At 50.2% G+C, this 25,744-nt stretch overlaps 10 protein-coding genes and 4 non-coding genes across 14 annotated transcripts; 6 read left to right on the top strand and 8 right to left on the bottom strand.

Annotated features, from left to right (window-relative positions):
- Positions 1 to 1,784: 1,784 nt before the first annotated feature.
- Positions 1,785 to 2,134, top strand: YALI1_A13148g (uncharacterized protein; the record flags this gene model as incomplete). The annotated part of the gene is made up of 2 exons (XM_068281758.1): positions 1,785 to 1,819; positions 1,876 to 2,134. 2 exons carry the CDS (start codon positions 1,785 to 1,787, stop codon positions 2,132 to 2,134), a joined length of 294 nt encoding a protein of 97 aa, XP_068137859.1.
- Positions 2,135 to 3,278: 1,144 nt separating this feature from the next.
- YALI1_A13131g (uncharacterized protein) lies at positions 3,279 to 3,560 on the bottom strand (the record flags this gene model as incomplete). Its single annotated transcript, XM_068281757.1, has 2 exons — positions 3,279 to 3,359; positions 3,402 to 3,560. The coding sequence occupies 2 exons, from the start codon at positions 3,558 to 3,560 to the stop codon at positions 3,279 to 3,281; spliced, it is 240 nt and encodes a 79-aa protein (XP_068137858.1).
- A 365-nt stretch (positions 3,561 to 3,925) lies between these two features.
- YALI1_A13128r lies at positions 3,926 to 3,999 on the top strand. The gene has a single exon. It is a non-coding gene; the product is annotated as a tRNA-Ala (tRNA).
- A 165-nt stretch (positions 4,000 to 4,164) lies between these two features.
- Positions 4,165 to 6,717, bottom strand: YALI1_A13100g (uncharacterized protein; the record flags this gene model as incomplete). The annotated part of the gene is made up of 1 exon (XM_500029.3): positions 4,165 to 6,717. The coding sequence occupies one exon, from the start codon at positions 6,715 to 6,717 to the stop codon at positions 4,165 to 4,167; it is 2,553 nt and encodes an 850-aa protein (XP_500029.3).
- A 476-nt stretch (positions 6,718 to 7,193) lies between these two features.
- Positions 7,194 to 9,293, top strand: YALI1_A13095g (uncharacterized protein; the record flags this gene model as incomplete). The annotated part of the gene is made up of 1 exon (XM_500028.3): positions 7,194 to 9,293. One exon carries the CDS (start codon positions 7,194 to 7,196, stop codon positions 9,291 to 9,293), a length of 2,100 nt encoding a protein of 699 aa, XP_500028.3.
- Positions 9,294 to 9,681: 388 nt separating this feature from the next.
- On the bottom strand, positions 9,682 to 12,129 carry YALI1_A13046g (uncharacterized protein; the record flags this gene model as incomplete). The annotated part of the gene is made up of 1 exon (XM_500027.3): positions 9,682 to 12,129. The coding sequence occupies one exon, from the start codon at positions 12,127 to 12,129 to the stop codon at positions 9,682 to 9,684; it is 2,448 nt and encodes an 815-aa protein (XP_500027.2).
- A 448-nt stretch (positions 12,130 to 12,577) lies between these two features.
- Positions 12,578 to 13,063, top strand: YALI1_A13041g (uncharacterized protein; the record flags this gene model as incomplete). The annotated part of the gene is made up of 1 exon (XM_500026.4): positions 12,578 to 13,063. The coding sequence occupies one exon, from the start codon at positions 12,578 to 12,580 to the stop codon at positions 13,061 to 13,063; it is 486 nt and encodes a 161-aa protein (XP_500026.2).
- Positions 13,064 to 13,670: 607 nt separating this feature from the next.
- YALI1_A13019g (uncharacterized protein) lies at positions 13,671 to 14,810 on the bottom strand (the record flags this gene model as incomplete). Its single annotated transcript, XM_500025.3, has 1 exon — positions 13,671 to 14,810. One exon carries the CDS (start codon positions 14,808 to 14,810, stop codon positions 13,671 to 13,673), a length of 1,140 nt encoding a protein of 379 aa, XP_500025.2.
- A 402-nt stretch (positions 14,811 to 15,212) lies between these two features.
- On the bottom strand, positions 15,213 to 15,952 carry YALI1_A13007g (uncharacterized protein; the record flags this gene model as incomplete). The annotated part of the gene is made up of 2 exons (XM_068281756.1): positions 15,213 to 15,716; positions 15,761 to 15,952. 2 exons carry the CDS (start codon positions 15,950 to 15,952, stop codon positions 15,213 to 15,215), a joined length of 696 nt encoding a protein of 231 aa, XP_068137857.1.
- Positions 15,953 to 16,976: 1,024 nt separating this feature from the next.
- YALI1_A12996r lies at positions 16,977 to 17,095 on the bottom strand. The gene has a single exon (XR_002432062.3). It is a non-coding gene; the product is annotated as a 5S ribosomal RNA (ribosomal RNA).
- Positions 17,096 to 17,099: 4 nt separating this feature from the next.
- YALI1_A12995r lies at positions 17,100 to 17,170 on the bottom strand. The gene has a single exon. It is a non-coding gene; the product is annotated as a tRNA-Gly (tRNA).
- A 581-nt stretch (positions 17,171 to 17,751) lies between these two features.
- Positions 17,752 to 18,714, top strand: YALI1_A12989g (uncharacterized protein; the record flags this gene model as incomplete). Its single annotated transcript, XM_500024.3, has 1 exon — positions 17,752 to 18,714. The coding sequence occupies one exon, from the start codon at positions 17,752 to 17,754 to the stop codon at positions 18,712 to 18,714; it is 963 nt and encodes a 320-aa protein (XP_500024.3).
- Positions 18,715 to 22,253: 3,539 nt separating this feature from the next.
- On the top strand, positions 22,254 to 22,325 carry YALI1_A12944r. Its single transcript has one exon. It is a non-coding gene; the product is annotated as a tRNA-Gln (tRNA).
- Positions 22,326 to 22,437: 112 nt separating this feature from the next.
- Positions 22,438 to 23,807, bottom strand: YALI1_A12929g (uncharacterized protein; the record flags this gene model as incomplete). Its single annotated transcript, XM_068281755.1, has 2 exons — positions 22,438 to 22,651; positions 22,708 to 23,807. The coding sequence occupies 2 exons, from the start codon at positions 23,805 to 23,807 to the stop codon at positions 22,438 to 22,440; spliced, it is 1,314 nt and encodes a 437-aa protein (XP_068137856.1).
- Between the last annotated feature and the right edge of the window lie 1,937 nt (positions 23,808 to 25,744).

Here is a 25,744-nt window from a genome sequence, read left to right as displayed (position 1 = left end):
GGATTGTTTGTTCTGGGATTGTTTTAAGATGCACACTGTCGTATAGGGAAACACCGCTTTCATTTGTCAATACGGATAGTTCCTAGTGGTCTGAGTTTGAGAGGACATGACAACCTGGTTACGAAGCTGCCTCCAACAACCACTGATCCGGGGTCTTTCCCGTCTTGAAGTTCTGCAACCACAGTTGCTGAAATGTCTGCGAAACAGACCCATCTAAGACCCGAAACCGAATTGACCGTGGCGAGTACCTCTCAGAAGGTGCTGCTCATGAGCTTCTCTCCTGTAGACGATCATCTTTTCCGTCTCGAGATCAAAGACACGGGTCCGGTCTAAGTACATCCTACATCTTGACACAGGCTCCCGGACCTTGCATGGGAAAGACTCCCAAAGATGGGCCGACGGACCAGGAACACTTGCCTAGGATCATGTTGCCATGGAGACATTCGAGGTTGGCGTTCCAGTCGACTGCCACCCGAATCGACAATCCTCCAAACGAAAGCCACAGTATGTACTTCTCCATACTGGAACACTCCGCAGGTGGCCGGGTTGAAGTAGATGAAGGAGAGGATTTTGACTAGCCGTTTTTGGTCAGGTCCACAATCAGTGCTTCAATGACGCCCTCTTCCGACGACACATGGATCACGGCGGTGCTCGGCAGAATCGCCACATGCACAATCTGCTGGTTGTGGAGATTGGACTCGAACGCAGAGTACAGGTTTTTGTTGTGGACCAGAATGCAGCGTCCAAGCCGGTCGTGGCAGACGTAAAACCGCTTTCGGTGTCCTTCGTAGGCTCTGCAGCCCTTCCCCAGCGCCAGCAGGTTGCTCAGATGGTCGCGTTCCTGTTTCACCTCAAACACACTACTGGGTTCTCTCCACGGGAACGAGGCGTTGAGAAAGTTGTTTCTTGTGAGAGTCAAGCGCGGCATGACACTCTCCGTCGCCGGATAGGAACTTTCTTCATCTCTAACGAGCAGTCGACCGTCTTCAAACAGCCGTCTTCGAACAGCGGTTCAAAGTCGAGACTGAGGGTCGAGATGGACGAGGCTTTCTTGAGCACTTGTTGAGGGAATCTCACACAAGGAATCAAGTCGGTGAACACGATGGGCGTCGGGGTTGTTAATGAGTAACCCATGAGGTGCAAGTGTGCAAGTATAGAAGGGTAGCTGCTACTGTAGTCCAGTACAAGTACGAAATAGGTGGGTGGTAACGAGGAACTCATCGTTACAGTATATGAGGGAGGATCCCAGAGCAAAAGAGGAATTTTGGTCTGGGAAATGTTTTTTTTAAAAAAAGAAGAAAAATACAAAATATTCACCAGAAGGTGTATTATACAACAAAAAGTGTTTATATTTACCAAGTATTATATAGTACCAAAATAATTGTTGTAGTATCGTCATCTATGTAGCTTACAATGATGCATATTCGTGTAAGCGTACCATTCATTTCAAAAGGTTATTCTTTTCACGGCAAAGTTATAATTAAATGAATGTATTATGCAAAAAAAAAAAAAAAAGATGCCCCCAAAACAACTCTTGTATCATCGCAGATACCTACCACCAGATCAACTAACCGGTCTATTCAGACACTGACAAGATGATCTACACCGGGGTGAGGGGTTGAGATACTCTTCATCCAATAGTCCAAAATCCAACGGTCTAAAAGACTTCTCTCAAGAGACTGGTTTTTCAACCCCCATTTACTTAAGATATTTAGTGGATGATTTGTTGGAGGAGCGATTAGGTAAACTAATCCCTTGTTGAGACACTCAAAATTCACAACAAAATGAACACAAGTCCGGAAAACATCTCAGTCGTACTGTATCCACCACAATTAACCACTTACGCCGTGACGAATGGACCCTAGCAACAATAAGATCACTTGATTTGTTCCACACTCATGTTAACGGCACAAGTAACAAACTACAGTGTCGTACTCTGTCATGTCTTCTCACCTTCTCATTGCCTGGCTGGTGTGGCGTTGTAGCTACAAGTAAGCGCACTTGCTTCCTGTATTTCAATCACATTCGTACGTGTACTGTACAAGTACTTTTCACAGTCAGTCCATCTACTCTCGACATGTTCAACTGTAGGCCATCGTTAATGGAGTCACCAGCAACATTGCACATTCGGTGACATCAATCTTCTGGAAGGTGACATCTTTGTTTCGCCACTTGGTGGTAACCACTGGGTAGTCCAGGTCTTGTTCTGGGTCAGGAAAATGATACCAGTCTTGCCGTAGAACTTATGTGGGGCCCTTGTTTCCGGTGAAGGAGAGTATGGCGAGAGGCACAGGGATGGCGACGTTGGTACCAATTTGGAAGGCCTGTATCTGTCTCTGGAACTTGTTGCCTGCCGCACCGGCTCGGGTGGAAGATGGTAGCACCGTTGCTGTACTTTTCGGTTGATGACATCAATGGCATCGTCAAGATCGGTGGTATCGACGACAACAAAAACGGAGACGAAAATCAATTGGTCGTAGCACTTTGTGCTGGGCTTGATACCAGTGATGATTGTGGGGCCAATGACATTACTTTTGGGGTACTTGCCGGAGTGCTATCCTCGGTAGTAGGGTAGAATGGTGGCTCTCTCGTTGATGGCAGACTGATCAGAGACTGGAATCGGGCCTTGGCTGCGGGGAGATGACATGTGCCAGATCGGCGTCAGTTTCAAAGTCACTTTTGATGGTGAGCTTCTTGGCTTGCTCGGAGGGCTTGAGGATGAGAGTGTTTCCAGTCACGAAAGACCGTATCCCGTCTACGCTGTCTCTGCACTTTCCCCCTCTCAGAACCGTGGCTGTTTATATTACTGCAGCCACTGATATTGTAAGCGGGGCAACCTCAGTCACAGGATCCATCGTCACCTAGAACGGTGTCTCATTCCTGACCTAACTCCACTGATCGGATAAAAAAAAACTAGCACAGTTGCGCAATGTTCCACAGACTGGATCTGGATTGAACGAATCTCAGATAGGCAAGGGATCTGGATACTGTTCAATCAGCGTTGGCGGACTTCCCCTCTCTCCCCAGTCTTCCAGTTGCCTGTCCAGCCTGACAATATGTACTCCAGACTGGCTATCGGATCCGATATTGTCCTTCCAATTGCCCTTATTCTTCGATGAGTTGCTTGCCATTCTGGTCCGTTCTCTTCTTTAATTGTTCTTAATCTTCAGGGAGAAACTCTCAAATATCATTTCAGCATTATTCCAACAAAAGAACGCGAGTATGAATCACCAATGATAGTCACAATGTAAATTGACATCTAGTGATCAAAGGAAACATCAATTGAACCACCAACGTGTGGATAGTCTGGCAACCAGATACACGTCCGAGAACTCACAAAAGATATTATCGACAAATATCTGCGCTCATTGACAAATGGCAACGCTCATAGAAGTGTGGACGTGTGTAAGTGGTTGGATGTCGTTGAGTATCGCGTGTCGTGGAAGTTGCTGAACATCGTGGAATGTCGTGGAACATCGTGGAATGTCGTGGAACATCGTGGAATGTCGTGGAACATCGTGGAATGTCGTGGAACATCGTGGAATGTCGTGGAACATCATGGAACAGTATTTTTTACCGCTGAAGTTTTTTGAGCAGAAAACATACGTATCTTCGCCGTCTGATCATCCCCGTTGTGTGACATGTGGAGATGTGGAACTAAGACGCCAAATTTAGAGTTTATCAAAAACCCGTTTTATGTGCGTCGATTATGCATGTATTATGCACTCCACCTTGGTCTAAAATGGCAGTTTTCTCCCATCACGCCCCAGAAATGAACATAATGACAAAATAGCAATTATTAGGATGTTTTTAAATCCACCAGTATCTAACGGTGCAAATTATGGTCGTTTTTGGGTCACTTTTGGGGAGTTTCTTGGCAACATTTGTTTTGACACACATTAGGTGGGCTCACAGAAAACACAAGGGGCGTCTGGTGTAGTTGGTTATCACATGCGCTTAGCATGCGCGAGGTCCCCGGTTCGATTCCGGTGTCGTCCATCCACGTGTTCTTCATGTGACTTTTTTGCTCCGGTCGAGTACTTTTCAGTTGTGTCATTGAGCAGGGTATGTACTTTTTGGTTCTGAATACGATGTCCTACGAGCACTACAAAAACTCACAGAAACCCATCCAATCCATTTCATTTACAATTACATACCTATGTTTTATTCCTGCATTGTCTCGTCCTTGTCGTTGGACTCGGCAGCGGGTTCAGCATCCTTGGGCTCGGCAGCGGATTCAGCCTCCTTGGACTCTGCGACCTCAGCCTCCTTGGGCTCGGCAGCGGTTTCAGCCTCCTTGGTCTCCTTTGATTCGACAGCCGAGGTGGCCTCGGTGACACCCTTGGCAGCAGCGTCAGCCATGGGCTGATCCTCTTCAACCTTGGGCTCGGCGATGATCACCTTCTTCCGGGGCACAATGGGTCGAACAGCAAGATACTGGCCGACAATGTCCTTGACATTGGTGGGAACCACTTCGAGAATCTGCTCGTTCTTAATGTAATCAACGTACTTTCGAATGAGCGACTTGGTGACCTGTCGCTTCCACCATCCGAGCTGCTCCGAGTCGGAGTCCTTGACGGCCAGGTACTCGAAAACACTCTTGAAGGGTCCAACGTGATCCTGCACCTCTCCCTCCTGGGCCACCTCATCTAGAGTTCGAATCAGACACTCCCAGCCGTGGTTCTCGGTGAAAACAACATCGCCCGGCGACTCAAACAGCCAGGTGATAATAGCAGCAGGCGAAATGACGTTTTCAAGCAGCAAAAAGTGCAGAACAACGGTTCCTACATGGGGCTGGTTTCGGTAAAACTGCATGACGGTTGTCACGGCAGCAGACTCATCTTCAGCAGACTCAATCACGTGCTGGAGCTGCTGGGCAAGACGGTTAATCCAGTCCTGGGACAGAGACAGTGATCGAGAGCCAACAAAGATGGCGGCTCCGATGACAATGTCCAGTAGGAGCTCTCTGTTGTCGGGGACAGCCTCCTTGATGGAATCAATCACCTCGAGGTATGTCTCGGAGACACCCTGGTCGTACTTGTCCTTGAACACGTCCAACAACTGGTCGGCGACTTCTCTGTACTGGTTCTCAGACTCAATGTACTCGTAGGTTGGCATCAACTCGCCGTCAGTAGGCACAAACACCACAAGTTCGTCGGGGAGAGTCTCCTTGATTCGCGACTCGAATGACAGACGGAGCTCCTTCTTGATGAGCTGCTTGATAAAGACGAGCCGAGGGTCCAGAGGTTCCAGATCGACGTACTCGACCCACTCCTGCCACTTCCAGGTGAATCCAAAGTTGGACAGATGGTGCGAAAACCAGTCCAGGAACCGGTGGATTAGCTCTGTGTCAAACGACCGCAGATTGGCAAACAGGAACCGCACCGCTCGGCCGAAAACAGGGGCAATGGCCTGAGGAGCCATGATACATGCCTCGATGAACAGAGAATGAAAGTACGCAGGCTGTAGAGGAGGCGTGGCGAGCCGAAAAAGCTCTGCCAGGATGGCTTCAGACGCCACGTCTTCCACCTTGAGAGTGGAGATGGGTCTGTCGTCGGCCTTGGCATCCAGAAACTTGCCACTTAGCTTGTCTACCGAGATTCCGGGTCCCGTGAAGGTGCCCTTGTTGAGGAAAAGATCAAGGGTGAACAGCTGCTTGGCGCACTCTTTTCGGTTAAAGTCGAGATTCTGGATGGTGTCTGACAGCATGTCTCTCCACAGCACAGCGTCGTATGACTTGGGGTCTGGAACCGTGTTCATGGCCTCGCCTTCCACGTCAATGGGCATGTAGGCTCGGAAGAAGATTCTGGGGTAAATGTAGTCTGTGGAAGTGGACTCGGCCAGAGTCTCGGGAATAGAAACTGCCGGGAAAACGTGTTTCTGGGTCACCTCCTTGTTCTCCACCACAGGCTCAATCAGTTCTAACACGTTGATGAACGACTTGACGGCCCATCCGTCCTTGGCCACGGAGTTGACTCCCTCGTAGAGGTTGGCCAGGAACAGATCGCACTCGTAGGGCTTGTCGTCGCCGGTGTAGGGCTCGACGATGGGGTTCGACAGGAACTTTTCGATACCGAAATGACCGTTGGCCTTCTCCAGCAGCTGATCACAGGCCTCCACAGACTTGCCCAGAGACACCAAAGTGGATCCGATGTAGGGAAGAGTCAGAAATATGGTGGCGTACAGCTCCTCCACCAGGGGATCACGCGACTCGCTACCCTTGGCCTGGTCCCGCTCAATTGCTCGATCCAACAGTCGATCCAGGAAAACCAGCACTCCTCGTCCCTCCTCAATGGCTCCTTCGAGACAGGCCAAAAGTCGCACGGCTATCTTGACGTGGTTATAGTTGCCCTGCTTGAGCCATCCTTCAATCTTGCTGTGCAGATGCTCCACTGCCAGCTGACCTGCCAGCGAGTTGGAGGAGTTGGCCACGAGAACAATGGCTGCAACCAGCGGTGTTTTGTGGGGCTGCTCCATGATCGTGGCAATGAATGTCTCGAGAACTCCGTTTCGGATCGCCAGGTTGTCCAGATCCTGCGCAAATCCGAATCCCGCCTGAGCAACTCGATTTGTCAGAGACATTCGAGAAGGGTCGCCTATCTCGACAATGTCAAAGTACAGCCGGTCGAAGATCTGGTGCGTGGTCTGCGTGTGTCGCTGCCGTCGCCCGCCGTCATACCCGTCATCGTCATCTCGTCCTCGCTTGTTGTACGACATGATGGTTGTGTGGTTGGTAGATTGGTACAGGACTGTACTTCCACTACTACTATGTAGACAAATAATTAGAGCGCGGGTTAGGGTTGGAGATTTTCCATATAGCTTCAGGGAAGAAAGAGTTGTGTGTTCGATTCCGGATGTTGTTTTAGTGGCAAATTAAAATTATGATTAAAATTATGAAGAAAATATGAAGAAAAAAATTGTGAAAAAAAAAATTGAAAAAAAAATTGAAAAAAAAACTAAAAAAAAATACAAAATGAAAAACTACAGATGATGCACCATGACCAGTATGTACACAAAAAAGTGTTACTTGGATATACACTTGTTGAATGGAAGGGCTTTACCCACTCACTACCCCCCCCCCCCCCCCCCCCCCAAATATTCACACCATTTATATAATTGATAGTCTGTTTACGTGATACATGTTTTCTACCTAAACACGAGATCGATCTTGAACTGCTACAACACACTATCCCATGCTGGGCTTCAAATCCACTTATGCGGAATACCTGGAGTTCAACGATGATCTCAACGCATATCTGTCGACTCTGGGAAATGAGGCGCTGTGGCTGAAGCGGTGCTCGGTGTCTCTGGTGTCCACCCTGGCAGCCCGACATGTCTTGTGTCCCATCAGCGACAACGATACCGACGAGACGCTGATTCGGCTGGCTAGCTTCATGGGAGCCAGCAACAGTGGTGGCCAGAAACAACAAAAACAGTCTTTGCAACCGGCTTCCTCAGCTTCCAAGTTGATACTTGTATCGCGCAAGATCAAAGAGTACATCTTGACCAGGACAGACCCCCAGCTAGGCGACATGCTGAAGGGCATCTCCGAGCCAATCGACATTGCTACGACCATCGAAAAGACCTTCAAACTGCGCCGACGACGCGAGGTGAGGACGCTGTTCTCCGAAACCCTGGACCGAATCAGTACTCTGAGGATCAAACGCGACAAGCGTGGCCTGGCTATTTTCGTGCAACGCAACCTCGACAAGTTTCGACGACTCAATGTGTCCTTACTGGACGGATGCAACGCCCTGCTGAACGTGGACAACATCGAAGAGTTTGAGTGGGTGGGCGAGTACGACTCTCTAGATAGTTTCGAGACCATGTTTGTGCCTGAACACATGGAGACCCAAGAGGAGGCCCCTGTGGCGCCCATGAACGCTCCCACGGAGACATGCGATAAATCTCCACCAACTGATAAACCCTCAGCACCGCAGACATCCATCACCGGCGCCACTTTGGCTGTAGCTGTCTCAGACTCGGACCGGAGTGCTTCGGGAGAACAACCTGCGACTCCTTCTGCTCCTGTTGCTGCTACACAACCGCCCTCGGGTACATCTTTACCACCAATACCAATCGGAGCTCAAACTGCAAGCTCAAGTACAGGCCCAGCTGCATCTTATAGCTCCGCCATACCTCCCCCTAGCAGTGGAGCAGCGTCCTTGTCTCGAAGCAGTACACCTGCTTCCATACCCTCTGCATCACCTGCTCCTCCTCTCGACCCATCTTCCCCCACCTTGTCCCAGGGAACGCCGCCATCCATTCCCCCTGCCCTAGAAGGCGGCAACACTCGTACAATGAATGAAGCTCTCGTCGAGCGAACCATTGCTCTGCGAGAAGCCATACGCAGAAGCAGAATTCCGCCCACAGCTCCCGCAGCCCATGTGCGACCCTCTGCCGCAGTCCCTCCGGGTGCCGACGTGCTCCGTGCTTCCATTGACAACCTCATAAACCGTCGACTGCACTTGGGTACAATCATGAGCAAAACAACAGACCAGACCGAAAAGAAGAAGTTGAAAAAAGAACGCAGACAGATGCATCTTGCCATTCGAGATGCCGAAGAGTTTCTGGACAAGGTCTGCGCTGCTCGTCCAGATACTATGAACCATGCTGTTGACACGATACCCGCGACTACTACCATTGCTGGTCGAACAACGCCGATTCAGTGTACCACCTCGACTGGGACATCTGGTATTTCCGACTTGACCACTACAATTCCACCTACATGTAGTAGTCACACTGGCATTTCGCAACCGCCAACGCACTCTCCATCGCAACCGACATGTCTACCCCCATCTCGACCTGCATCTCAACCCCCATCTCGACCTGCATCTCGACCCCCATCGCAACCTCCATCGCAATCTCCATCGCACCCGGCATGTCGACTCCCATCGCAACCCCCATCACAATCTGCTCCCCAACAAACATCCCACACTATTACAAGTGCTGCTACTGCAGCTTCCAGCACTAGAATGCCTACAACAAACCAACCCCCCAGTGCTGAGCCCAAGACAATAATCAACTCAGCTGTCGCTAGATCGCATGAAGCTTCTCAGATTCCATCCAGATACGGAAGTGTGGAGGCAAGCCGGCCTGCCAAGCGACTCAGGTCCCATGCATTCCCTTGGGACTCTGACGACCTCATAGATCGTCTCCGACCCGACGGGCCCAAAGACAACAGTCCTGAAGAACGTCCTGAAGAACGTCCTGAAGCAGACTTAGTCTGGGGCAACCGTAGCACCCTCTACCAGTCTTACTTTGGCAAAACTACGGATAAACCCAACAGGTAAAGACTCCTGGCGGGACTCTTAAACAGTGTCATGGCACTATTCTCGCAACGAGAAAGACGAGTTCCGAAACGGAGACGCTGTGGTATTCTACAGGAACTCTCAGTCGGAGAAACCATTTGACTAAGCTTGTGGTAGAAATGCTTTTTTTTTTTTTTTTTTTTTTTTTTTTTTTTTTGTTTTTCTCGTGTCGTCTTGAACTCGACTGTCGCAAAAGAACGCGAGACACAGAACTGATGCTATGCAATCCCAAGATTACCACTTAATCCTCAACACATTCAGCATCCACTTGAAATAACAAAGTGGCTGTTTCCGTTTCGCCTGTATGTAAAAATATCTTTTCACTCGATATGACCGTCTAATTCTCTCTATGTTCATTTTTCCTCCACTTTTACCATGCAGGAACATCGTCGGCCTCGCCCCGCTCTCCATCCTCCAGAGCCTTGGCAATGGCGTCAAAATGGTCGGCCTGTTCGGCAATCTCGCCCAGTCTTATCCGCATCATATCGAACGCAATGGCCACTGGCACCTTTTGTAGATCCTTCGTCTCCAGAGTCAACGCCGAAAGCTCAGGCAACTTGGGATACCGCTGTGAAAAGTGTGTGAGAACGACATGCTTGGCTTCCATGTCTTTGCACACCCCCAGAGCCTCCGAAAAGGTACAATGTTTCTTAAGGATAGCCTCCTCGGGAAGATCGTTGTTCAAAGTAGCCTCGTGAATGACCAGGTCGCAGTCTCGGGCCATCTCCGAAAAGGCCTCGATGGGTCTCGTGTCACCAGAGTATGCAACGTTGAATGTCTCGCTGTCATCGAGCTGAAAGCCGAACTCGACACAGAAAGACTGCTCGCAGTGGTGAGCCCAGCACGTCTTAATCGAGGTCAGACCAGGAACCTCGGGCAAGGCAGACATCTTTCTGTGCTTTTCCAAGAATGCCCAGCAACCATAGTACCTGATTCGAGCTTGCATTTCCGGGGTGAAATTAGCACACTCCTCAAGGAACCGCTTGTAAGACTGGGGACCAACCACAGACAGAGTCTCGTCTGGGTTGGCCTTGAGCCACTGTTCGATGAAGGTGGGAGTGCCTAGATGATGGTCGGCGTGAAGATGAGAAATGTAGATCATCTTGATCTCCCGCATAATCTGGAGACAAGCTTCGGGCGAGTACATCCGGGTCAGAGTGCCGTAGGTGCCCTCTCCACAGTCCATAACAACTCCAGTGAAAGAGCCGTCAGCTCGGGGAACTCGCATGATCAGTCCAGCCACGTTTCGGTACTTAGAAGGACACGCCGATCCAGTTCCCAGTGTCAGCAGCTCTGCCTTGCACTTGAGAGTACCATCATCGTTTCGAAGCGGTCTGTCGACTGAAGTCTCCTCCGGAGTGTATCCCAACCCTTCATACTCACGTAGACCACTGTTGACGACCCGAGAAGTGTTTGTGGTGTTTTCAATAGACACAGCGTCACCCTGGGTCAAGAGGCGCATGTTGAATCGATTCTGGATGGTCTCATCTGCCAAGAAATCTGCCTTGGGGTCGCTCAGAGTTCGGTAGTCCTTACCATGCAAGGGGAACTGATCTCCCACAATGTTTCGAAGTTTGTAGCACAAACTGGCGGAACCCCGGAAGGTCAGTGCGTGGGGGTCGAGCCAGGGAGCAGAAATGATGTGCATCACGTTGCTGCCTAACGACTCCATCCACTCAAAGTACTTTTCGGGGTCGCTGGCGAAATAGGACTCCATTTCGGGACCGAAAAAGTGGTAGACTGTGGAAACGAAGGGCTCGAGCACATTTGAGACATCGGGAGTCTTGACTTCCTCGTTCATCTCGCCCGAATCGCGCTTCTGACCGGCTCCATACACCGGCTGGGCGTCTCGAGTATTGTATTTACGGGTCCACTCAGGGCAGTTGATGACACCATCAACGTAGCGAGCATCGGGAATGTCGAGAAACAGAATTCGGCCGTAGTTGGAGGGTTCACCAATACACTGCTCGGGCTTGATCACCGATCCGTCCTCCAAAGTCACGTTGTTGCCTGCGATTAACTGCTTGAAGTCGGATCTGGGAACGTTAAGAGCATTTGCAGCCTCGACGTTGAACTTGCCCTTCTTTTGGTGCAACTGAGCAATGTAACAGGTGGATCTCTCGTCCAAATCGACCGCGGGGAGCGCCGTATCCGACTGCTTCTGCAACTCCTTGCGGTTGTATCCGTAGTCTCCGCCTCGCGAGCTGAACATGGTCTTGAGTACCCGGTTGACGTTAGTCCAGGGCGTGTCCCTTCGCAGCGGTTGGAGGTTTCGGGGAGCGAGCTTCTCTCCGTTCTGGTGCTGCTCCTCCTGTTGCAGCCGTGACTCGGTGGGGGTGATGAGAACGCCGCCAATGTTGATCTCGTCGGTCACGTGGCCCTTGGTCATTCTGTCGGTTCGGATCGCCATGGTCTTGTGAAACACAAAGTGTCTCCAGGTGGCGCAGAACCAGTTGACGTTGTGACCACACGATCTCAGGTCCAGATCAGTCTTTCCCATGCCCACCAGAGTCAGCAGGAAGCCGGCAAGACCGGACAAGGTGGACCAGGTGACGGGCCCTGTGAGGTAGATGCCGGACATTTTGTTGACTCGTGGCTTCTGTTCCAGAATCGCTCTCTGGGTTCCTTCTGTGACATGTCCAAACAGAAACTTCTCTCCCTTCATTGTCTGTAGCGTGACTCCCGGCCCCGCCGTATCGGACGAGTAGCTCATGAAGTTGTACAGAGACTGGGTCGACGACAGGTCGGGTAGCACGCCCTTGGCCTTCTTCTCGGCCTTCTTCTTCTGCTTTTGTTCAGCCTGTCTTTGAGCCTTCATGTTGCGACGTTCCAGCTTCGCGCGCGTTAGGCGGGTGGATGTTCTGTATAGAAAAGCAAACGGTCTTGCGGCCGTGCTAGCAGGTTTGACGTTGAGCTTCCAAATTTTGACGGACTTGGAAGAAACCACAACCAGCCGTATGTTTTTGAAAAGTGGTGAGTTCGTGATCTCTCGATAGGGTTCTGAAAAATCTTAGCGGTGGCGCTGGGGCAAAGAAGAAGTGTGGAATTGCGACGGAAAAATATTTCGGACGATATGGGGGTTTATTGGGCCAGCTGAGAGACGTCACGGGTGCTTTTATGGCGAGAATGGCGAGTTTTAAAAAATCGCACAACCGCGGATCGAACCCAACACGCCCCTTTTCACCTACATGAAACTTTCTGCATGATAAATATTTTTGTACATGAGCAGGAAAATTATTTTCTGCTAGCTACTCAACCCGACACAAATGCCTAACAACAACAATATCCACAAGCCCAAGGTGCTGGGCAAGAAGCCCCGGCAGCACAACAAGAACAAGGGCAACTCGTACGTGCGACGAGACGGCAAGGGTGTCGAGCTCAAGTCTAAGATGGTGACCAAGAAGCAGGCCAAGAAGAACTCGAGAAACGCCGACTACATTGTCAGCCGACTGGGCGAGATTGACGTCGACGCCATCCAGGCGGTGGGCAGCCGAAAGCGAGCCAACATCATTGGCAAGATTGCCGAGTCCGTGGACGTGATGACCAACGCTGACGAGGACGAGGACGAGATGGTGGACGACGCCGAGACCAAGACCCAGCTCAAGCGACGTATGGCCCGAGAAGAGCTCGACCGAATCACCTCGACACAGAATCCCATCAAGATGGCTCTTACTGAAGACCCCGATGCCACAGAGATTGCTTTTCAGAGCGGCTCCAAGGGCACCACTCTGGGCGCTCCTCTGGCGGTTTGAGCTGACCGGACGTCTACACACAAAAATTACACAAGGGATATTAGAAAATGGTATTTATGCATTACGTATTGTAGTGGAGGTAAGGAGTAGATCCATTCCAGGAGATAAGTCGGTTCCGAAGAGATGTTTGTATTGTGAACAGTGTGTGGACTGAAACACACAGAGTTGTGATAAAACTACGACATGGCCAATGCGAGTGGGCTAAATGAGTCGACGGGGACTCGGCGTCCTTTCGACTACAGTACAACTTGTGTCAGTTACAAGTACTACTGTAGTATCGAGATACTCTACCCATTCAGCATGTACAGTTCTTGTAGAACAGTCCAACTTTTCCGGTTCTAACATATATAACACTCTAGAACTTTCATAGAGACAGGAGATCGATGTTGCGCCGGAGACGGTTGAGTCGGACCTCGTCAACTCGTCTAATCGTCAACTCGTCTAATCGTCACCTTGTCTAATCGTCATCTCGTCAACCGTCATATCGTCAAGGGTCCAACCTGACCTCATCAACCCATCCACCTCGTTAATATCATATAATTACATCTCTACAGTTAAATAAGTCCAACTTGTTCCTCGCGTGAATCATATCATTATATCTATACAGTTAATTCTTGTCCGACTTCTTCTTCTTGTACTTCTTGATGTTGACAGCCCCCGGGACCTTGCTGCCATGCAACTCGACAATCTTGGACTCGTCCGTGTACCGGGCTTTGCCAATGGTGATCTGCTTCTTGTCATTGTCGAAGATCATGAGCGCCCGGGAAATGAACATGGGTCCCGCGCTGAACTGCTCCTGGTCCTCACTGACCACATCCACGCCAATCAGTCTGCAGATACCGTCCTGCTTTCGAACCTCGTAGGTCAGATTCACGGGAATGAAGGTGTTTCCAAACTGGTAGGTGACTACCGGCTGCGAATCACATGCAACATGCCATCCAAGGCGGTCGTACTGGCCATCACCATACCGCTCGGAAATGGCCTGTACCGTGCTGTTGGGGAACTGCAAAGAGAGCCCTCCCGTGTCCGGCAAAATGGTCTTCTTCTTCTTGCCCTGGAAGGTCATTTTTTGGCCGTCCACCAGAATGTTGGTGAAGTCCATCGAGTACCCGCCCTTGTACTTGACCGTGGTCAGAGGCCCCTCGTACTTGGCAGAATCGAACCCGCCGTAGTACACGTTGTTGACGATGGGCTTTCCTCGACGAAAAGTCCCCCGGTAGTCAATCGCCTCCTCGGCATTGAGCGAGTAGACGGCCCGAGGAATCTTCTTGGACTTGGCCAGATTCAACACGAAGCTGGAATGCTTGTCCTTGTTAGGGCTGTGGCCGAAGATGCCGTAGTTGTTGCGCATTTGATCCAGAGACACCCAGGTCTGGAACGAGTCGAGCTCCTGGCCGGCATAGCTCACCACCTCGGCTCCCACGATTCCTGTTCCTCCCCAGTGGTTGTTTTCGCCGGTATATCGCCAGGAGGACGACTTGCCCACGTCGTAGCCGGCTTGTGGATGGGTGCAGTTTCCCGCTCTGCAGGCGGTCGAATTGGAGCCCGGGAGCCAGAGCTGGCCCGATCCGGTGTCGAAAACCACACTCACGTTTTGTGGTGGCGTACCGACCAGAATGTTGGCCTCGTAGAACCACTCTCCCATGGTCTGGTGGCCCTGCACCACAGTGCCATGGTCTCTGGCGTACAGAGGCAGTCTGACAACGCCGGCGCTGACCAAGGATGCGAAAAACAGAGTCGAAAACATGATCGTAGAGGGATGAAGGAGATTCCGCGGTCCCCCAGCGGTTATTTATCACTTGTCCGGGGATGTCAAGGTTTTAGCAATAATGGCTCAGCACAGGGCGGAGCCGAAAAGTATACATGACGTTGCTGACACACGTGGACGGGCTCCAGTTGATCTGGGAAGATTGTCGGCTTCTCGAAACACGTTGGTTCATTTTGCACAACTTTTTTATCCAGGTTTTGTCATCTCTAGACCCAGAAACCGCCACTATACGCTGGGCTCGTTTGGTTTTACCTCCAACGTTCAACGTTCTCACGTGTGCATGGGCTGACGAAGTAGTTGCCGGTAGCTAAGCGCGATGGTGCCAAAATAGTCTTTCAACTATCTCGTTTGAATCGTCTGACAATGGGCAGTTCAGATCTCTCACGTAAAAGCGCCTAGCGTCTGCCCCGAGTCCGTGGCAGGGGTTCTCGTACGTCCCGATAACGTTGGCGTGCATAATCTCATGCAGCCAAGAAAAGCACGCAATTGCGGGTGATGAGACTTGCTGTCGACTTCTCCGTCACCGGGTCTCGTCTCCCTGGACCGAGCTCGTCTGGCAAACAATTTCCACCGCTCAAGGTTAATTTCCGCAAACCACCGCCGGGCAAGATCCATCTTCCGCTCCGCCTTGAGTGACTTTTCCGAGGCGCAGTTTAACTGTATTCGATATTCAGCCAACCCATTGAAGCCTCCAAGGGGTAGTTGGTTGGTGATAATAGCGCACCGGTTGTGAAGAGGGTCCGTTTCCGAGTGTGAAGAGGGTCCGTTTCCGAGTTTCCGAGTTGCCGAATCTTTCTCGAGTCCTTCCCGAGCTCTCCGTGAGCCCCCTTCTCCCTCATCTCTCGACGAGCTGCCAACCCCCACCCAGAACCCCCACGTCTCGCTCTATAGAAGCCGGGTTATGATCTGAAAGAGCCATGGATTTAGACGTAGGGCTTATTTGTAATCTGAATCTTGCCCCGGCGAGACAGGCTTGAGACTGGCTGAGAGACAGACACTGGCCGAGAGACAGACTTTGACTGAAAGACACTTTGACTGAGACACTGAGACTGAAAAACTGAAAGAAAGACTTTGAAAGGGGCTTCGAAGGGGCTTCTCAAGCTTACCAAATGTTCTGTCATTGTTCCATACAGTACGTCCGATCAAGACAGTTGCCGGATACACTTGTGATTTTTATTGCCGCACATACGATCTTCATAGCCGCGGATACATGACCTTGATAGCCGCGGATACATTTTCACAGCCGCGGATATCATCTTCATAACTGCTGCTATCTCCGAAGTCGTCTCTTCGCCACCCATAACTGTTGTCGAGTATCGGCAAAGCGACAAGTAGTCACGAGTAATGCTGTAGTTCTCATGCCATACAACTCATGACAAGGACTACCACTCCAATTATCAAGGGAGCGGAACTACGTATGCTTCGACTATCAACTCGTCTCCACTACCACTCATCTCTTGGTTTTCTTGGACATATCCAGAGCAGGCCTGCCCCGGAGATACCTCGAGTTTCCAAGGCACATCCAGAGTCTGAGGAAGAACAAACAATCAGTCATGAAGGAGCGTCTCAGACTCGAGGGGAGTCCCCTTGGTGGTGGATGATGATTAATGATGTTATTACAAGCGCTACTCGCGCCCCTTGACGACTTCTACTAACCCTGGCTATTTACTTGGTAGCGGCAAGAGGCTTGCTAGGAGACACTGAAGTGGACCGATGTTAGGAGGTACACGGATGGGTTGACGTTGTAGACTTGCGAAGAGAATGGAAGCGAGTACAGTGGTGATCAGTTGGAATGCTAATGATAACTGTGAACCCTCGGAGGAGATAATGGAGACCAGCGGGAATGTCTATGAACGCTGTGAGCTCTGGAGAAAGGATCGAGAACGATGAAGTGACGATGAGTCTGTGGAGCTGAGTCTGAAGATCGGCTTGAGCAATAATGCGACGAAAGTTGGTGAGTGCGGTCACGATCCACTGAGGAGGAGATCTGAGAAAGCCTGGATGTACTGGACGTGGTTCGAAGAAGCAACGACGGCGGGGTGGTTCCGCAAAACTCCAGCTAAATCTCGATGGATGCACGATAAGAAACTGCGTAACAACTGGGGAAAAAAAAAACAAAACTCGGCCGCTACGCGACTGAAAAAAGATTACAGCACCCAGGATTCTCGTATGGTCTCCCACTACAATACTAACTGGGCTCTCTGGTGCTTGACTATGGCTGATCGGACGGGAAGCCGTATTTTCACCAGGATATGGCCGTAACCGAGTTGCGCCGACCCGGAATCGAACCGGGGGCCCATCGATGGCAACGATGGATTTTACCACTAAACCATCGGCGCTTCTTTGTATAAATTTCTGTTGTTGTGTAGTATCCGAGTTTTGATTTTTTGAAGAAAATTCACTAATGACGACTTTCTAACGGTAGAAAACGGGTTATCGAGTGATATTTTGATCAATCAGGTATATATATTCAAGAAAAATCCATTAAAGCAGGTCTAAAGGGAAAAAAAAAAAAAAAAAAAAAAAAACCAACAGAAGCGGTCCATTAAGAAAAAAGAAACTGTCAAGGTGGATTGTTTATCGCCATGTTTACGCCCTCTTCCGACACAGAATCGCCGTACTTTTTTATTGACAGTAATTGCAGTAATTAGTCAGTCTATCTCAACGTTCTACCAGCCAATGTCATAGCTGTGAATGCTGCGTGGTGACACAAAAAGCTGTCCTAACCTATATATAGTGCCATCCTCCCGCTCTTCCTTCCATTCACCTGTTCCTACGACCAACTTACGACCTTTCGACCGGTTCAGTACGTGCTCACAAGTTCCAAGGTCACGTCGCGTCCAAAGCTAAATTAAGCCGTTTCGCGTATACAGTAGCGGCTAAAACATCATGTCAGTCTCTTCGTACTTGCAACCCCAACATGACCGACGAAGACGAATACTCGAGACAACAAGAGCTACAGGCAGACTACGACGAGTTCGAAAAGGACGTGGAGAACGCCGATGGAGAACTCGTGCTGGGAATAATCGAGAGAGCCAACCAGGTGAAGCAGAAGTACAAGGACGACCGACGAGCTCTCGTCAAGGACGCCGATCTGCTGAAAACGGTGGCAACCAAGAAAACCAAACACATCAAGAAGTACGCGCTCGCGCAGCCCGGCACCATTGACCTCAAGCAAGTGCAGAATATGGTGACCAGGTTTCTCGACGCCGCCGCCGAGGCTGAAGACCCTGCCTTTGATCGCGTGGTGGACGCTTTTACGGGGCTCTCGGCGGATCCGCAGGCCGTTCCTGATTTCAAGCGGATCGCAGCTCTGGGCCGGGTCGGTATGAAGTACGGACGAGTGGCTCGTGGAGCGTCTCATTTGATTGGAGCTCTGGAGAAGGACCGACCGCAAAAGGTGCGACAGATGAAGCCGCGAGAAATGCCAACAGAGACGGGAGCCCAGGAACAGGCCAAGCAACTCAAGGGCAACGAGATCGACACCACCAAAAACAACATTCAGCGATTCGGAGGAATCATGAGACGAAGACTCACGGACGAATACAACTACCGAAAGAAGCAGGGAGAACCTCTGCCCATGTTGCAGGCCATTATCGACCCTCGCAGCTTTGAGTTTACGGTTCAGAACTTCTTTGTCTTCTCTACGCTGGTGGCTGGAGGAATGGCGAAGCTGTCTGAATACGAAGACAGCACTCCCGTGATTGAGATGTGTTCCGACGAGGAAACCGCTCAGCTTGTGAATGACCGAGATTCGCGGTGTCCCGTTGTGTTGGAAATGGATTATGAGACGTATGAGATGATTCTCGATGCGTACGAGATGAGAGATCAGGAACCGTTGTTGGATCTGGGTGATACCACCATGGGGTTGAGTGCAGAGTAGTGGACAGAGCAGAGTAGCAGAATGTGAGCTCTACTGTCCCAGTTTGGCGAGCTCATGTGCACTTGACTGAGCGTGATGCGATTTGGGTGCACTGCACCGGCTGGCGTGGGGTGACGGAGCGACGGGTCTCCAACCGGACCCCACGGGACCTTCATACAAGCCAGTATTGCACAGTTGATTTGCATATCTGGTGCACTAGCGACTTTTCCAACCAGCAATCATCTCGTCGTTATTACCCTCCTAACTGTGTCCACGAATCCGAGTCCCATGTCGAATTGAAGTGTCCTTCTGGGTGGTGTTTGATGGTACAAGTATGTACTGTACGAGTACTGTACGCTGGATATTTATTAGCGATGACTGTTGTAGGAGTACAACTGAGATCTTGTGATGGTAGGGGAGATTGCACCTACCGGCTGTACTTCTACACCATCTCTTCACGAGGCGTTTTATACAACGTAGAAAGCGTGTCACTCGATATTGATGGATGCACGTGTACAGTGTTCAGTATGTACTTGTATATTCCACATCCATTATGTTCCATCCTCCCCCTTCCAAGCACTTTGCGTATGTCCAACGTGTCTTGACAAACTGCACTGGGACACTCAGACTGTCCTCGTACAAAGGTCAAAGGCAACGATACAAATCATTGGACAACTTCTCACTGCTGTTTCTCTTTCTTTGGTCTCTTGTTTGCATTCCAGGCCAGAAATGTACGTTTGAGCGTCCTTTCATCCGCTCTTGGTGTGCTCTTCGGATGAGTGGAAGTGTTGATTGGTGAATGGGAGAAGATCGTGTCTGGTATTGGATTCGGAGATGTTGACATGAGTATGAGTAATTGTACAAGTGAACATACAGGTATTGTGTCCGTCAACTGACCTAGCTGGTTCAACACATTGGTCACACATTGGTCACACATTGGTCACACCGACCGCACATGGGTCACAGCGATCAACAGATACCAGACTTTCCAACTAACTGTCATATAAATGCATGGCAGAATCACCTTCTCAGGAGAGTACAGTACTTTCGAAACCGCTTTTTGATCGCTCTAGACGCTTTGATCACTCTAGACACTTTGATCACTCTAGACACTTTGATCACTCTAGACCCGTCTTGGACTGCCGCTGCTTGTCAAAAGAGCCTTGTTGAGTCAAACAAGAGCAACAAAGACGGTCCAGTAGCGACAGACTTCTTCTGCAAGGTGGGCATCTATCGCACATTCAACCGATATCCACAGCAACTTTGCGTGTCTCGATTTCCTTGTTCAATGGGGGCTTAGACGAGGGAGTTCGCGCAGGTTTCGTCATACAAGACGAACTGTACATACTGTACGATACTGTAGCCAACTTGTTTGCCTGTGCTCGTATCATGCATCGAGTCATGTGTTCTAGATGAGCCCGCGACAGACGAGGATTGAGTGGGACTTTTGGTAATTACTTCAACGGGTGGAGCACTACCGTTCGTTTATTCAGCAAGTAGATCCCAAACGGAGTCTGTGGAGCAGCTCTAACGACCAAGCTGATCCACATCAGTTTGCTACGGTCTGAAACACCCCAAGGACATCTGAACCCTCCACATGACCCGGTGCGATTCCTTGTAGTCCACATCTGAGGGGAACTGTTCTTGTCTTGGTTGGATTGCATGAGAACAACGGGTGGACCATGACTTGTTTCGACCCACGCGCATCAGCCCGGCAAGGGAGCGCTCTTGGGCACGTACACGGACTTATAAATCATCTAGCGCAGACATTGAGCAATTATGACTCCGCCTCGACTCTCTATTGGCATTCTCTAGAGTCCCCAGATGGCCGTTTTTTAGGGTTTTCGTCGGGCCGAACTGTCGCCGACTCTGCACTTTTGGACATGGAAAAATGGTCAAAAAGTGTCAAAATGAGACTCAAGAAGTACCAGGTGATTCTCCTGACTCGGATGTACGTTCTAGGTCCTGGGCAACTCTAGAGAATGCTCTTTGAGCGCTCTGGGAAGTCACTATGAGCGCTCCGATGTGGGGCCGCTGGAGGAACGTCTCGGCGCAGTTTGGCGCGGCATTGGGCGGTTTTTTTCGATTTATGTCCACTTTAGAAGCAGTCTGTCTGGCCTGCAACTTGCGTTCGCTTCACCAATGTCGTCGATGAAACGCAGGTATCTTCGCGGCTATTGACAGCAACAAACACGGCATTGTTAAAGTGCCAATGCAGATCGTGCAGGACAATGGTGTGGTTGTCTTGGCGCCCGTTGTTGGCTATTGTTTGAACGGTAGTCGGGGGTGTTAGAGTTTTGTGGAGTGGAATAGTGGAATATCGGGAGTGGAAATAGCGGGAGTTGGAGACCATTCAGATGTGGTTAGAGTGGTGTTTGTAGAGAGTCGATAGTCAGTAGTAGTGTCGTCGTAGAGTCAACTGTCGTCGTAGAGCCAACTGCCGTCGTAGTGTCAACTGCCGTCGTCGAAAGGAGGACACACTTCAAGTCTACGAGAGCCACTTATTGGTCCGGAATCAACTATCGGTCGCATAGTCAACTGCCTCGCCTGTCCAGTTACGATGTTCGTTTAGGACGATGCCAGGAGCACTTACTCAACATGTACCGAAAGTTGGACTCTAGAGACGTTTCCCATTAAGACTGATGTACTGCTAACAAAGTTCCACTCGAATCGCTTCTGAACCCTTCTGAACCCATTTGAACCCTTCTGAACCCTTCTGAATCCCTACCCGAACCACCACCTTCTGCCGCACTCCCTCCAAGGCTGCCCACTCGCTACTCGCGGAAACATGTCCGAAAACCGAACCGAAACAGACGCAACTCCGCATTGCAGAAACGCAGCCGAAAACGACCAAACGAGTAATAAATCGACACAAAGACAGTCCTATGAACGGGAGCTTATCACAAACACATTTCTTATCTAGCCGAGGTGAGATCTCGTTGACATGTTCTATGCATGAAAAGAGTGGAAAATGGTCCGATCTGACGAGAGGTGGTATTGGGTTGGTCAGACTGCAACTGGGGAGGGAGTGATCTGACTACGGGTATGGAATTTTCAGACTAATACTGGAGCAGCAGTCTTCTTCAGATTGTTGTATAGGTACAGTATGTACTGTTCAGTAGTTACTTGTTGTAAAGCTCGCTCACGTCTTGTTACCTACCCAGATTATCCCACTGACTCGTTGTTATACCCAGACATGAACCCCGCGAGGCGTAGCAACCCATGTGACAGTCTCTCCGCACATTCTCGTTTCGGCAATGCATCTACACTGTCGGCATTTTGGAGGCAGGAGGGGTAGTGGGCGGGGAATCTTCGGTTTCCAGTGGAAGCATCTAGGAAGTGTACAGTACAGTATGTACAGGAGTTGTACAGGCGGTAGGTGGATTTAAGCAAGATAAAAGAGTGGGTCGGTTTTTGGTTCGAGCGACGGTTTGTTTTTTGTTTTTTTCGCGTTTTTTTAACGAAAATCTGTTTTGTTTCCCCTTCAGATACCATCAATACGTGGAAAAATCATTTGCTTTCCCTTTTGATACCATCAATAACCATTACGTGAAAAAATTGGTTGTATAGTGTAGTGGTTATCACCTTGGATTCTGATTCCAATAACCCCGGTTCGAGTCCGGGTACGACCTGTGATCTCTGATCGTCTAGTTTTTTGCCCAACTGGCAATCTTTTATTCACCGAATTTGCCGGGAAACTTGTCGCACGCATCACTCAACCGACTACAGGACGCTGTTCAATCGTCATTCATAAATTAGTTGTATAGTTAGCTTAAATAGGAGATCAGTTTCGGAGGCCAGTTTCGGAGGCCAGTTTCGGAGGCCAGTTTCGGAGGCCAGTTTCGGAGGCCAGTTTCGGAGGCCAGTTTCGGAGGCCAGTTTCGGAGGCCAGTTTCGGAGGCCAGTTTCGGAGGCCAGTTTCGGAGGCCAGTTTCGGAAGTCAGCCTCGGAAGTCAGCCTCGGGTGACATATGAATAGTAGGACTGTGGGTTGGTCCATCTAAGAGAGGGAGACTTGGGTTTTGAGTCTGCGGGGTCGGACTCCAGCACTGGCGACGAGGGGGCAGCGACAGAGGCGACCTCAGCCTCTGATTCGGGAGTGATGCTGGTCTTGCGGGAGTTTTTTCGGAAGCTCTTTTTGGCCGGGACAATGTCGTGAACCAGCTTCATGTGTCTCTTGAGCGAGTCGCATCTTCCAAACCGACGGCCGCACGTCTGGCACGGGAAGTTGAGGTCCGAATGCTGCGACTTGTGGTGTCTGTTCTTTTCCGAGCGGGTGGAAAAGCCCACCACCGACCATGGACAGCTGGACTTGTCGCATTTGCTCTTTCGCATCAGTCCGTGGGAGTCAAAGTGCATCGCCAGCTCGATCATGGTGCGGAAACTGAGCGGCTTGCCGTTGTGGTGGCAGTTTGTGCAGATGAAGACGCCCTTCTTGGTGTGACACGCCTTCCGCCACATCTCGGGGCTCGCGTACAGCTGGGCAACAACAGAAGCGGGATCGGAGGGCAGCAGAGGCTTCGCATTCGGATTCTGTGCTAGACAAACGTCCTTGGGAAGAAAATCCTGAAGATCCTGCAACGGAGGGGGACTGCTGTCCGACTGGGTCGACTTTGGAGGAGTGGGGAGAGAGGAGGAAGCAGACTCGAGATCTGAGGTCTCTGACACATCGGAAAGAGGCTCCGGAATCAAGTCAATGGCACTGGCCAAATTCTGCTGGTCGCACTGACCATAAGTGTAAGGAAGAGCGGAGAAATACGACGAGTCAACGGGCTCGCAAGAAGGATCGAATTGCGGATGCTCCAAAATCGGAGAAGGATACTCGTCCGGGTTGGAACTGTCGCTTCGCAACTCGTCACTGGTAAAATGGGCCAGGTAATTCGGATCCGAAACAAAGGCCGAATAATCCGCCAACAGCTCATGGGACTCCTCCGCATTCACATAGGCATGAGAAGGGTAGGGACCAGGGCCATTGGATGCCAGAATGTCGTAGGACTCGTCAAAAAAGGGGTCGTAGACATCATGTTCCTGATATGCCAGGCCCCCATAATGTCTACCATAATAGTCGGTGCCTGGTTGGTACAGACACATGTCGATAACTTCTTCGCTGTGCATAATGTGATGTGTGTGATGGAAAAGAATGCAAACGCAAGTGATGGGTCAAATAATACCGGTCTACTCGGGGTCCAGCCCCAATATATACTTTGTGGTGAGGTTCAACAGGAGTAGTTGATCCAGTACAGGTCCAGCGGTGTGTATATTTAAAGTTTGTAATAAACTTAGAGTTACGAGAAGATTGCAGACAAAGCGGGTATCTGAACAATGAGGTGGTTTCATGCACGAGGCCATTTCATGCACAAAATGTGAGTCTGCAAGCCGTATATATTATGTCTAGATTTAATACTGGTCTGCGAGGGTCTATACGGCATGCATCCTCGACTGTGCATGTTCATGGGTATTTAGGAGTGCAGTAGATGGACCTATCTCTGCAACTCCTCATCTTTAGACCATCCATTAATGCCATTTATGCAAGTTGACACGCGCCTTTTGCCTATTTTTTTTTTGCCTTTTTTTGTCTTTTGTGTTTTTATCGTTTTGCCGTTTTGTGTTTTTGCCTTTTTGTGTTTTTGACCACCGCGTTTGCGATGCACACGTCTGCGGTGCTGCAGGGCCTCGCAGGCGTGGATCTAGATTACGGAAATAAAAAGTGCTGGTTGTCGCCTTGGCGAAGGGGCTTAGGTGGGGTAGGAGAATGGGGCCATGGCAGTGGGTCCAATTGAGGCCCTGGCGATCCATGTGGCCAGTCCGCGTGAGATGACGAGTCCCGAACCGTGTTTTTGGTCGTATCGCCAATGTTCCGCGTAGCTGTCAGCTGCGAAGAAGGGTGTTTCTGAACCCAGAAGACACTTTAATCGGATCATGCACAATGGCACGGCTAATGTCGTATCCCGTCACCTGCGTCACATTGGGAGCATATCTGAAGGCAGACCACACAAGCCGAGACAAGACATGGCAAGGAGTGAGGAGCGAGGCGGTCAACTGAGCTGAGTGGTAGAGACAGACCGTGACATGGACCATGTCATAGCCGTGCCATAGACACAGATATCTTGGACATGCATTCTCACACTCGAACCATTTTTGATCGCCGTCAACAACTGTCAACAACTGTCAACCACCATCAACCACCGTCAACAACATCAACCACCGTCAACAACATCAACCACCGTCAACCACTGTCAACCATTCTCATCCTATTCGGAGAAGGATTACCCTTGACAAGGCTGTGTCGATATGATGTGGTGTAGCTGTGTAGCTGTGCCACGGTCTGTTTGTGTTCAGGGTCTTTTTGTGTCCCTGTTTGTGAGTGTGTTTGTGTGTCCTGTGTGTCCCGTTTGGGCCATCCGCTAGGACCAATCTGCGTCTGTGCTCATTTGGCCACATTTGGCCACACGTGTTTCATGGTGGTTCTGGGCGAACCATCTCCCCTCTTCTGGGTCATTTTCGAGGCGTCACGTGTCGGTTTGTGGGGGAGGAAAAAAAAGGGAAAAAAAAGGAAAAAACCCACATTTCTGGTGTGGGGTTTGTGATTGTGTTTTATTATTTCGCGTCTGAAATTATTATTAGGTCATGTTGTTGGTTCGATTCGTCTTGGTTGGTGTTTTTGCTGGTGTTTTGGTTCCGTTCTCTTGGTTCGATTCTCTTGGTTCCACGGTCTTGGTTCCATGGTCTTGGTTCCCTCGTCTTGGTCACCTCTTCTGATTATTTCCAACTAATACGAGCACCGAGTGAGCAGACCAGAGTACGATATTGTTTCTTCGCTCTCGCCAACATAATTTCAAACCAATACACATCTCCTTACATCTCCACTAACCATCTCTCAAACCATCTTAAACCGCCTCCTCGACCACCTCCTCAAACACTCCGCAAACGCCCCTCGCTCGGCTCTCATTAATGAAACGCCGTATAAACTGGACCCTGTTTCATTATCACCGGGCCGCAAAAACAGTCATACGGCAACAACTGGATGAACAAAGAGCCCCATCTATGATAAA

The sequence above is a fragment of the Yarrowia lipolytica genome, chromosome 1A (assembly GCF_001761485.1).
Source record: "Yarrowia lipolytica chromosome 1A, complete sequence".
In the NCBI taxonomy this organism is placed as follows: Eukaryota; Fungi; Ascomycota; class Dipodascomycetes; order Dipodascales; genus Yarrowia; species Yarrowia lipolytica.
Note: the sequence above shows the minus strand (reverse complement) of the source record. Positions and strands in the feature narration are given on the sequence as shown.